Source organism: Bufo bufo, chromosome 4 (assembly GCF_905171765.1).
Source record: "Bufo bufo chromosome 4, aBufBuf1.1, whole genome shotgun sequence".
NCBI lineage: Eukaryota > Metazoa > Chordata > Amphibia > Anura > Bufonidae > Bufo > Bufo bufo.
The window spans coordinates 612,202,759-612,215,380 of record NC_053392.1 but is presented as its reverse complement, the minus strand read 5'-3'; the positions used below and the strand labels follow the sequence as shown (position 1 = coordinate 612,215,380).

The 12,622-nt window shown below is 42.4% G+C and overlaps 1 protein-coding gene across 1 annotated transcript; it reads right to left on the bottom strand.

The window, feature by feature from the left end:
* Positions 1-1,588: 1,588 nt before the first annotated feature.
* LOC120999369 (gastrula zinc finger protein XlCGF26.1-like) lies at positions 1,589-9,333 on the bottom strand. Its single transcript, XM_040430239.1, has 2 exons — positions 9,284-9,333; positions 1,589-3,498 (listed from the first exon to the last, which is right to left on the bottom strand). Exons 1-2 carry the CDS (start codon positions 9,315-9,317, stop codon positions 1,589-1,591), a joined length of 1,944 nt encoding a protein of 647 aa, XP_040286173.1. The 5' UTR covers positions 9,318-9,333.
* Between the last annotated feature and the right edge of the window lie 3,289 nt (positions 9,334-12,622).

Sequence of the window (12,622 nt, the reverse complement as noted above, 5' to 3'; positions counted from 1 at the left end):
AGCCTTGTATTCCAAGGATGACAGTTTTCTATATGCCTCCAGTATTTTCAACTTTTCATGAAAGTTCAGGAGTTTGAAGATGACTGGACGTGGTCTGGAGTTGGAATCTGTACACTCAGGGACAATTCTGTGCCCCTGATCCATTTGTAGCACAGAGGAAAGATCTGGCAGGGATACCGCTGTAGAGAGTGGCAAATCTTTAACCTCCTCAGACACACCTCTGATCCCCAATTTTTTTTTGAAGGCTGCGATTTTCCAAGTCATCAAGTTCAGCAGTGAGATCTTTGATTTGGTGGTCTCGGTCCTCTACTTGTGCAGAATGCTCCTGTAGGCCGTTCTCTAGGCTGGAGACACATTGTTCCACTTCAGAATGTTTTTTAGTTTGATCTGGAAAGAGACTTGGAAAGACTGTTATCCAAATAGCTTAAATTAAATGGCGCCATTATAAATACAACTTGTCCTGCAAAAAATAAGTCATCATGTGACTGTGAATGGAAAATTTAAAACCTGATAGCTTTTGGGAGGCGGAGAGAAAAAAAATTAAAATTGGTTCAGTCATTGGGAGGTTAACCATACACTTCAATACTGAAGATATCTGAGAATTGCACTTGGCTATTTTTGGCAGGTCTCATAGAAATGAATGGAGTGAAAAGCGCACACGTCTGATTTGCAGCTTCATTTGTATTAACCTCTTAGTGACTAGCCTGTTTTGGGCCTTACTGACCAAGCGTTTTTCTTCCTTTTTTCATTGTCGCGTTCCAAGAGCTATAACTTTTTTTTTTTTTAGCTTTATGAGGGCTTGTATTTTGCGGGACAAGTTGTAGTTTTTAATGGCGCCATATTGGGGTACACATAACTTTATGATTAACTTTTATTAACTCTTTCTGGGAGGGAGATGGGAAAAACAGCAATACTGCCACTGTGTTTTTACGTTATAAATTTAGCAGCGTTCATTTTTCGGTATAAATAACATAATATCTTTATTCTCTAGGTCAGTACAATTACAGTGATACTGAATACATATCGTTTTTCTTACGTTTTACTACTTTTTTGCAATAAAACCCCTTTTTTTAAAGAAAAAAAAATGTTTTTGCATTGCCACTTCCCAAGACCCATAACTGCTGGAAATTAGTCTGGTCTGGGGCCTACATCAGACCCCAGGCAGCCTTCACACACATCGGCACCCCGCGATCGCATTTGCAGGTTGCCGATTGGAGAGAGCACTTTACATGCGGCGGGTACCATTGCCCGAAGCATGTAAAGTGTTAAAAAGCCCGGATCAGCACTTCTGCCAGTCCGGACTGTTAGAGCAGGGCCGCGGCTCTCATGTGATAGCGGGGTTTCTGCTCCCCGCTGCACGGGAGACCCGTGCAGCGCTTAGACTGGGCCGCTTAGTGACCACCGTAAAAAGGCGTATGGGTGGTCACTAAGGGGTTAAACTTTATTGAGACAATAGTAAACCAGGAAACAAAATACACTGTATATAACAAAACAAATAAGTGGTTTGTGTAATATAACATTATGTATACATCAAAAGACATCATTAGGCAGCAGGTCCTACAATGAAGCTCCACACCTGCCATATTTCCTACAAATCTGAACATAAAAATGGTTTCTCTCCTGTGTGCAATCCTTCATGTCTAACAAGACCTGATCTCAGGCTAAAACACTTCCCACATTCTGAGCATGAAAACGGCTTCTCCCCTGTGTGAATTCTTAGATGCTCCGCAAGAGAAGATTTACGACTAAAACACTTCTTACATTCAGGACAAAAAAATGGCTTCTCTCCTGTGTGAGTTTTTTTATGTCTATCAAGATCTGACTTTTGACTAAAACATCTCCCACATTCTGAGCATGAAAATGGCTTCTCTCGTTTGTGAGTTCTCTCATGATAAAGCAGAGCTGATTTAAGAGTAAAACTGGTTCCACATTCTAAGCATGAAAACTGCTTCTCTCCTGTGTGAAGTCTCAGATGTTCCTCAAGACTTGATTTCTGACTAAAACACTTCCCACATTGAGAACAGGAAAATGGCTTCTCCCCTGTGTGAATTTTTAGGTGTTCCTCAAGATTTGATATCTGACGGAAACATTTACCACATTCAGGACATAAAAATGGTTTCTCCCTTGTGTGAGTTCTCTGATGTCTATCAAGATCTGATTTTTGACTAAAACATTTCCCACATTCTGAGCATGAAAATGGCTTCTCTCGTTTGTGAGTTCTCTGATGATAAAGCAGAGCTGATTTAAGGGTAAAACTAGTTCCACATTCTAAGCATGAAAACTGCTTCTCCCCTGTGTGAGTTCTTTGATGCCGAATGAAACTTGATTGACGGTTAAAACATTTCCCACATTCTGAACATGAAAATGGTTTCTCTCCTGTGTGAAGTCTTAGATGTTCCTCAAGATTTGTTTTCTGACAAAAACACTTCCCACATTGAGGACAGGAAAATGACTTCTCCCCTGTGTGAATTTTTAGGTGTTCCCCAAGATTTGATTTCTGCCGGAAACATTTACCACATTCAGGACATAAAAATGGTTTCTCTCCAGTGTGAGTTCTCTGATGTCTATCAAGATCAGATTTTTGACAAAAACTTTTGACACATTCTGAGCATGAAAATGGTTTCTCTCCTGTGTGAATTCTTAGATGTTCCACAAGAGATGATTTCCGACTAAAACACTTGTCACATTCAGGACATAAAAATGGTTTTTCCCCTGTGTGAGTTCTCTGATGTCTATCAAGATCTGATTTTTGAGTAAAACATTTCCCACATTCTGAACATGAATATGGCTTCTCTTTTTTGAGAGTTCTCCGATGACTAAGAAGAGCTAAGTTATGGGCAAATTCTGTTCCAAATTCTGAATATGGAAATGGACTCTCTCTTTTGTGAGTGCTCCAATGATAAAGAAGAGATGATTTCCGACTAAAACATTTCCCACATTCTGTACATGAAAATGGCTTCTCCCCTAGGTGGATTCTTAGATGGCTCGCAAGATTTGCTTTTTGACTAAAACTTTTGCCGCATTCTGTACATGAAAATGGCCTCTCCCCTAGATGGATTCTTAGATGGTTCACAAGATATGATTTCTGACTAAAACATTTCCCACATTCTGAACATGCATACGGCTTCTCCCCTGTGTGAATTCTCTGATGTCCGACTAGAATAAATTTCCTGGCAAAAGATTTTCCACATTCTGAGCATGAAAATGGCTTTTTATCTCTGCAATTTCTCTCATGCAAAGAAAGATTAGATTTATTTTTCATACGTTTCTCACATGGAAATATTTTTCCACGTTTCTGTTTAGTTCTTGTTTTGACAACCAGTGATTGACTAGATGAAGTTTTCTTGTGACCAGCGGTATTGGTGGATAGATGTCCGCTGTGAAGGACTGAGGGTAAATTAGGAGTTTTTGAATTAGCTTGTGTGGTATTGTTATCTTCTGCTTCATGATAGGGTGAAGAATGGAGATATCCATGGGAGTCACTCATCCCGTCTTCACCTGGAAAACGAAACAAATGTTCATATTTTCCACCCCAAAAAAATCATGTTTTTATTCAGCAATTATAGTGTTAACTATTGGCACTCACACTATCTCGAGCAGTTTATACAAATAGCCGTGGAAATCTATTTAACTATAGCTAATTTATTCAGATTTACATAAATTTTATTAAGCTTAATGGAAACAAACACAAATTTAAAAACACAAAGTATATCAACAAATACAATTTAAAATGAAATAAATAGATGAAAAAATGCTGTATAATTAATGCTCAGTCCGGCAATCCTCCTTTGTATAGGGCGTGTGTGCACACTAACAAATAAATATATATAATTGGAATTCTGCCGCGGGGCCCTTGTGGTTAAAATAATGATCTAAAAATGATATATCAGCGTAATCCAAGTAGGGACTTAAAAAATAGTGGTTAATTGATGAAAGTCATTAGTAGTATACAGGTCCCAACTGATGTTTAGCGATCTGTGCTGTATCCACCTCTGTAGTTCAGTCTGAACGTCACCACACTAGTAATCGCCATCTGTACTGCAGTTCAGATGTTCATGTCTTGTGTCATCTCTTTCCATATAAATACATATAATAGGAGTATAATTCCATATGTTTATTGCGCCCTGCGCCTTACCCTCTCCTGGTCTGCAGGATCCACCTGGAAATGAATCATCATTAATTACACTTGTCTTGTGGATTTTATACATTTTCAAAAGTATCTCAGAAAATGTGGAATTGATTGCCAGAAAGAATGTAGCCAAACCTTGGACTGGATTGCCAGTATGGTTAATCACGCAGTAAATGTAGGTATATGGATATACAGGGTCTAATTGTAATATTTCTAATAAATGCCTAGGTAATTTATACCTAAAGCTTACTCCTGATATCTTAACATTTGCGACGGAGGATCGATCTAATTCCTGCACTCAACCTCTCACGCCCCCTACACACAGGCCTCAGATTGAACATCGATGCCACCCCGACATCGGCCTTTTATGCAACCCAACACGCTGCCACCATCTATGACATTTAAATTAATATACCAATTAATTAGTGGCTCATATAAAATCCCACAGCGCCCACTCGCAAGCAGGCTCACAGTAGCACACGCCACCCTCATATACTTAAATATGGAAGTTACTGGGCTTGTTCAGGGCACGAGGCAAAACCATTAAAGATGTGCTTTACTATACTAAAAAGGTACAGTACTTAGTTACAAAAATTAAAAGAAATGAGACATACAAAACGTGCGCAAAACAGTTATAAAAATAAAGGCATAAAAACAGAAAGGTTCTCACTACTTAACACATTGTGTGATAAGAGTCCACTCTGGTTCCAGGGACAGGAGGATGTGGAACACAACCCAATACTGATCGGATCCCCATATTGTGTCAATGATCCCAGTCTCCCCCACCCATTCTCAACCCAGTCTTCTGGGAAGGCTTTCATTATGGGGGTGTGCTCCACCTCTATCCCTTGGTTGGCAAGCATAAAATATTAATAAAACAAGGCTTCCCGTCCATACTAATGGATACCCCATATGACCGATGTAGGGGTCCAGGAATGAGAGATTCGCATTACACGGGAATGCTGGCTGTCGGGGGGGGGGGGGGTATATTTAAACTCCCTATGATGCCTACATTATACGGAAAGCAATTATTACAATAATTAATATGTGAGATTATATATTTTGTTCATCTTCTGGTTCTCCAGTTGAAAAGCACCTAGACGTCTGCTGTGCACCGGTGCCGATACGTCTGACGTGTCAGGCATTACCATGAGGCCCTAGTGTCCCGTCCAGGAAACCTCGTCATTACCACTACTTTGTTAGTAGGAGGATGCTCATTTGAATCCTGCCAAAAGGTGTTTTGTATTCTTCCCTACAGGTCCAGACTGCATGGCATCGTACCGACAGTATTATACATAAAATCAATATATAACAACTCGGGTTACACTGAGTTGTTCATTTGTCTAAAGTCAATGCCAGGCTGCATGTTGCTTGTGCTACTGTGAGCAGTCCAGTGGCGTAGGGATCGCCATAGCAACCATAGCAGTGGCTATGGGGCCCTACGCCACTGGGGGCCCGTCCGGACCGCATAATATATATTTTTTTTTATTAACACACACAGACACTACACACAGGCAGCCGCGTAACTACCAGGGAAGCAGCTGCTTCGGGGCCCGGCTCCCCGGCAGCGTGTGCGACAGTTTATTTTCAAGTTAGTTAAATATCGATGTTCAGGGCCCCTTCACAGCAGCAGTCTTAATGTTCAGGCCCCCTCGCTAATGTGATCTAATCTTACTGTCTCCTAAAGTCTTCTGATGTGTCTGGGATTCGAACCCACAACCTCCAATGTATCAGAGGCAAAGCATTTACCCTCACAACCATAAAGGAGGCATTGCAACTGATTGAAAAAATATGAGACTTCTACTGTTATAGCTGGCTAAGTGTACATTTATACACATGACAGCTACCCCAACACACCCAGCACTGCTATATCTCTATATATGAGCAGCTGTCATGTGTATAGATGTACACTTAGCCAGCTATAACAGTAGAAGTCTCATATTTTTTCAGCCAGCAGCAAGGCATCTCTTATGGTCTTGTGGTTAGGTGCTTTGCCTCTGATACAGAAGGTCGTGGGTTCGAATCCCAGCAGAAACTTTTCTGAAATACAAGCACTGACTCCATATATGGACATACAGGGTGGGACACAGGAAGAGGCTGCATCGCATCGCTGACATGGAGGTAAGTAGAAGTGTTTATTATTTTTTTTTAATACCCGACTGTTACTGCCATGGGTGGAGCGGGGGGCACTTGATACTGGCACATGGGGGGAGGGGGGTTGGCATCTGATACTAGCACATGGGGGGGGGAGGCACCTGATACTGTGGATGGCACTGTTTAGGGGAGGGGGATCTGTGGATGGCACTGTTTAGGGGAGGGGGATCTGTGGATGGCACTATTTAGGGAAGGGGATCTGTGGATGGCACTGTTTAGGGGAGGGGGATCTGTGGATGGCACTATTTAGGGAAGGGGGATCTGTGGGAACTATTTAGGGGAGGGGGATCTGTGGATGGCACTATTTAGGGGAGGGGGATCTGTGGATGGCACTATTTAGGGGAGGGGGATCTGTGGATGGCACTATTTAGGGGAGGGGGATCTGTGGATGGCACTATTTAGGGGAGTGGGATCTGTTGATGGCACTATTTAGGGGGGGATCTGTGGATGGCACTATTTAGGGGAGGGGGATCTGTGGATGGCACTATTTAGGGGAGGGGGATCTGTGGATGGCACTGTTTAGGGGAAGGGGATCTGTGGATGGCACCATTTAGGGGAGGGGGATCTGTGGATGGCACTATTTAGGGGAGGGGGATCTGTGGATGGCACTATTTAGGGGAGGGGGATGTGTGGATGGCACTATTTAGGGGAGGGGGATCTGTGGATGGCACTATTTAGGGGAGGGGGATCTGTGGATGGCACAGGGGGGGGCCCATAATTTTTTTTTGCTATGGGGCCCATGCATTTCTAGCTACGCCCCTGGAGCAGCCTATGTGGCCTAAGGGCGGAATTCCATGCAGGTGCAATGCGTGAGGTGAACGCATTGCACCTGCACTGAATCTGGACCTATTCACTTCAGATGAGCGGTGATTTTCACGCATCACTTGTGCGTTGCGTGAAAATCGCAGCATGTTCTATATTCTGCGTTTTTCACGCAACGCGGGCCCATAGAAATAAATAAGGATGCGTAAAAATCACAAGCATCCGCAAGCAAGTGCGGATGCCCTGTGATTTCCACGCATGGTTGCTAGGAGATGATAGGGATGAGCAACCCCATTAAAGTCAATTTACTGTATTATTTTCCCTTATAACATGGTTATAAGGGGAAATAATAGCATTCTTAATACAGAATGCTTAGTAGAATGTGGCTTGAGCGGGTAAAAAATAAAAATAACTCACGTCATCCACTTGTTTGCGCAGCCGGCATCGTCTTCTTTCTTCTTCTTTTAGGACCTGCCAAAGGACCTTTGATGATGTAATCGCGCTCACCCCATGGTGACGTCAGCGCAGGTCCTGCTGAATAAAGCTAGAAGATGCCGGCTGCGTGAACAAGTTGATGAGGTGAGTTAATTATATATTTTTTTTAACCCCTCATGCCACATTTTAGTAAGCATTCTGTAATAAGAATGCTATTATTTTCCTTTATAACCATATAATAATAAAATGAATAAAACACCTAACCCAAACCCGAACTTCAGTGAAGAAGTCCGGGTTCGGGTCTGGGTACCACAATCAGTTTTTTCTCACGCGCGTGCAAAACGCATTGCACTCGCGCGGAAAAAACTGAGCAACGCAACGCAATCGCAGTCAAAACTGACTGAAATTGCATACACAGTCGCACAATTTTCCTTGATCGCAGACGCAAAGCATCCGGACCTAATCCGGACACACTCATCTTCAAGGGGCCTTAGGGTACTTTCACACTAGCGTTTTTCGCCCCTAGGACAGAACTCAATACCGGAAAAGAACTGATCAGTTTTATCCTAATGCATTTTGAATGGAGAGCATTCAGTTTAGTATGCATCAGTTCTGTCCCTCTTATGTTTTTTGGCCGGAGAAAATACCTCAGCATGCTGCATTTTTCTCTCTGGCCAAAAATCCTGAACACTTGCCGGATTCGGCATTAATTTCCATTGAGCATATTTGGGACATCATTGGTCGGCAGTTGCAGAGGAAGCTGCTAGTAGTGGATCTTGATGATTTGCGTGCCCAAGTGCATTCAGCATGGCAGAACATTCATCAGACTACCTCATTGATAGCATGCCAGGGCGTGTAAGTTTATTTCTGCATGTAGTGCTCCTCTTCGATACGGACTTAATTTAAGATGTTTTGTTTCCATTTTTTATCACTTGCATATCATTAACATGTCTATTAATCCTATGATGTCACATCTTTTCCTTTATGGTGTTACAATTTCAATGCCGAGGAACGTATTTGTATGATGTATGTTCAATATCAATATCTAACTTTCCATTTGTGAATATATTGTTATCTGATCCATAGAGTATCAAGTCACATGACAGCTCAGGGTGGTACCTGGATATACTTATGCCTAATATATGGTCCTTTGAGTTCTACTTTGTTCATCTATGTCTACCACATTACTTTGTTGGGAAATCGCAATTGGCTACAATCTTGTTTTATACTATTACATGTATGGATCTGCTGTGACTTAGGCTCCATTCACACGTCCGCAAATGGGTCCGCATTCGTTCCGCAATTTTGCGGAACGGGTACAGACCCATTCATTTTTTATGGGGACAGAATGGATGCGGACAGCACACAGTGTGCTGTCAGCATCCGCATTTGCGGAGAGCGGCCCCGATCTTCAGGTCCGCAGCTCCGCAAAAGATAGAACATGTCCTATTCTTGTCCGCAGATTGCGGACAAGAATAGGCATTTCTATAGGGTTGCCGGGCGGGTGTGTTGCGGATCCACAATTTGCGGGTCCGCAACACACCACGGACATGTGAATGGGGCCTAAGGGCCCATTGTTGGCCTGAAACAAGTAAGTGATCATGTCTTTGTTTAGATCTTATTTGGATATATCATAAAGCCTGAAATTTTATTTTGTTCTCCGGACGCCGGACCCTCTTCATTAATCTATAGGAAATACACACAGTGACTGAATACATTGTCTATATGTGATGATCAGATGATGGGGGAATCTGACTCTCAGAACTGTTCTCTCCTCTACAGTCATGGAAGATCTCCTCTTACCCGGTGATGTGAGGGACTGGTGATTCTCCATCATGACGTCCTTGTACACATCCTTGTGTTCTTCTAAATACTCCCACTCCTCCATGGAGAAATAGACAGCGACATACTGACACCTTATAGGAACCTGACAACACAAGGACACAGTCATTACCAGACCCCTCCCTTGGCGTTATTGTATAATGTCCCAGCATTCCCAGCAACGCTCACCTCTCCGCTCAGCAGCTCAGTGATCCTGGTGGTAAGTTCTAGGATCTTCTGCTCATGTATCAGGGAATGAGGTGGAGGCTCGGTGATGGGGCTCTGGGTCCTGCTCCATCCTCCTGACACACGGGGTGTCACACACTCACCAGACGACCTCTTCACTACTGTGTAATCCTGTGTATGGGGAGACGCCGATCACTACAGAGATTCTAAGAATCCTTCACCTTTCCAGTAATTTCCCTGGTTTATTACTAGAGATAAGAGTGATGTCATGTGAGACTCTCACCTCTCCAGTTATCAAGGAGATGATCTCCAGGGTGAGGTCTAATATCCTCGCAGCCATGTGGTCTCTGTCTTTCTCCATTCTTGGTGGGTCATTGATGGAATGGTCTATTGTCTATCATAAGAAGAGTCCTGTACCTAAGAAACCTGAGGGAAACAAGGAGGAATGAGAGCAAAATCACATCTGGAAGAACATCTTACATGAAGTAAACAAGGCCTCATTCACTCGTCAGTGGCACAGTCCACACAGTCCATGCTTCATCCGTGACACTGTCCGTGATCCATCCACTTTTGAACTGTGGTTCTGTGATTTTCAGTCCATGTGTCTTCTGTGTTTCACAGACACTTCTAAGCTACAAATTGGCTACAAAACCATCTTCTAGAAACAATGCGTGAAAAACCACGGACCAAACACAGATGCCATCCATTGTGTCCATGGTTTTCACGAACCGATAGTATATAACTAGGGGGAAGCGAATTGACTTCGGATGAAACATCCGAAGTCGATTCCCATAAGACTTCGTTAGAATACTGTACGGAGCGAGCGCTCCGTACAGTATTAGAATGTATTGGCTCCGGTGATCCGAATAACTTCCCGTAATAACTTCATAAATTGATTTCTACTGTAAAAAAACATTTTCCCGAACTCGGGTTCAGTTCCAAGGTACCACTATGAAGTAATTGAAACAAAGTTTTATGCGAATCGACTTCGGATGTTTCAATTCGCTCTTCCCCAATTATAACCTGCATGAGAGGTTCACAGCACAAAGTGCAGAGTGAAAATTGCAATTTTTACACGTATATGCCACTTCAGTGCCCAATTGGTTGTGCCCATTGTGTGCCAGTGTGAAAAGTCAGGCCTCGGAATATTATGCTGTAGTTCCTGGTTTTCTACACACCCTACACGTGGCCCTAATCTTTTGCCTAGACATACCACATGGTTTGGGAGTAAAAGGACTCCATGCGCATTTGAGGCCTAACCGCCACGATTTACATATCTCCTGCTGACAACTGTAGAGGCTCTGGGGTGAAAGGAACCCCCGAGAAGTGACCCCCTCATGGTATTTATCAAGGGGTGGACTGAGTATTTTGACCCATAGGTGTTTTGCCGAAATTAATGAGCAAGTTTTCCAGAGATGTGGCATTTCAGTGCCCAGCTTGGGCCATCTGAGACACGACGCGCCCTTTAAATTGTTAGGCTGATTCTACTGGGTACTAAATTGCCATACATGTGGATGTAGAGGGCTTTGCAGCGCAGATTTTGATGGACTCTTTTACCGGCACCACGTTGGTATTGAACAGCCTCTAGGCACCAGTGCAGCCATCTTCTGACAACCATACATTTATTTTTCTTTCGATAGAGTTGTGCGGGGACTTATTTTTTGCGGGATGAGCTGCTATCATCATTGGTTCTATTTTGGGGTATATACAACTTTTTGATTGCTTTTTATTTCACTTTTTGAGAAGCAGGATGAAGAAACGGCAGCAACTTTGTCACTGCTTTTAAGATTTTGTTATTGCGGCGTAGACGGTTCAGGACAAATTACGTTATCTGTATTCTGCTGCTCGGTATTATTGCAGAGATACCAATATTCTGTAGATGTTGTTTTAATGTGTTACCACTTTTACACAAAGCATTTTTGAAAAATAATTGTTTTTGCGTCGCCATTTTCTGAAAGCCATATTTTTGTGAGGGCTCATTTTTTGTGGGATTTTTTTTTAATACTATTTTGGGGTACGTACAATTTTGATTGCTCAATATTACTCATTTTGTGAGGGAATGTGACCAAAGATGGCTGATCTGGTGCAATTTTCATTCTTAGTTTTTTTTACGACGTTTAACTGATGGGATAGATCATGTGATATTTTTACAGATCAGGTCTTTACCGACGCAGCAATACCCAATATGCCTATTTTTTATTTTTTTTGTTTCAGTTTTACACAATAATAGTATATATATATATATATATTTATTTTTTTAAGTAATGTTTTTGTGTTGCCATTTTCTGACAGCCATATTTTATTTATTTTCCTGGTGATTGTCTTGTGTTAGGACTTGTTTTCGCTTGATGAGTTGATGCTTTCGTTCGTACCATTTTGGGGTACGTAGTACTTTTTGATCTTTTGATGTAATGCTTTTTTGAGGTAAGGTGACCAAAAATGTCTGTTTTGGCACTTTTTTTTTTTTTCTACAGCGTTAACCTGATAAGGTAGCTCATGTGATAAATTTATAGAACACAGACACGGCAATACCTAATATGTCTATTTAAAAAAAAAATAATTGTTAATAAATGGCTTGTGAGGGGAAAGGGGCACTTATTTTACTGGAAACTTAAATTTTTTATTATAATAAAAAAAAAAATCACTTTTTATTTTGTCCCACAATGGGGCTTCAACTTATGAGCATCTGATCCCTTTTACAATGCATTACAACAGATGCTGTATGGCACTGTACTCAATTAAACTGTCAGGATTACACTGACAGTTTCCTATGAGACCCATGCATGGCAGATCTCGAGGCCCTTGCAAGGCCTGGGGTGCCCTGTCATTGTAGCGGGGAGGAAGCTCCCTCTGTCTCTCCCATTGCCCCCGCTACGATGACAGGGCACCCCGGGCCTTGCAAAGGCCTCGAGATCTGCCATGCATAGGTCTCATAGGCAACTGTCAGTGTAATACTGACAGTTCAATTCAGTACCATACAGCATCAGCATTGACAGTGGCATATAAGGGGTTAATCCGCCAGCATTGCATTTTCAGAGATGCCAGCGGATACGGCCGGGCCCCTGTACTGATCGAGCAAGCACAGCTTCCGTGCCCGTCCATGACGTACTATTATGTCAATTTGCATGAAGTCAC

Coding starts and splice junctions, on each gene's coding strand:
- LOC120999369 (XM_040430239.1), bottom strand. CDS start 9,317: ATGATGGAGAATCACCAGTCCCTCACATCACCGG. Junction 3,499..9,283: donor CCAGTCCCTCACATCACCGG/GTAAGAGGAGAT, acceptor TTCGTTTTCCAG/GTGAAGACGGGATGAGTGAC.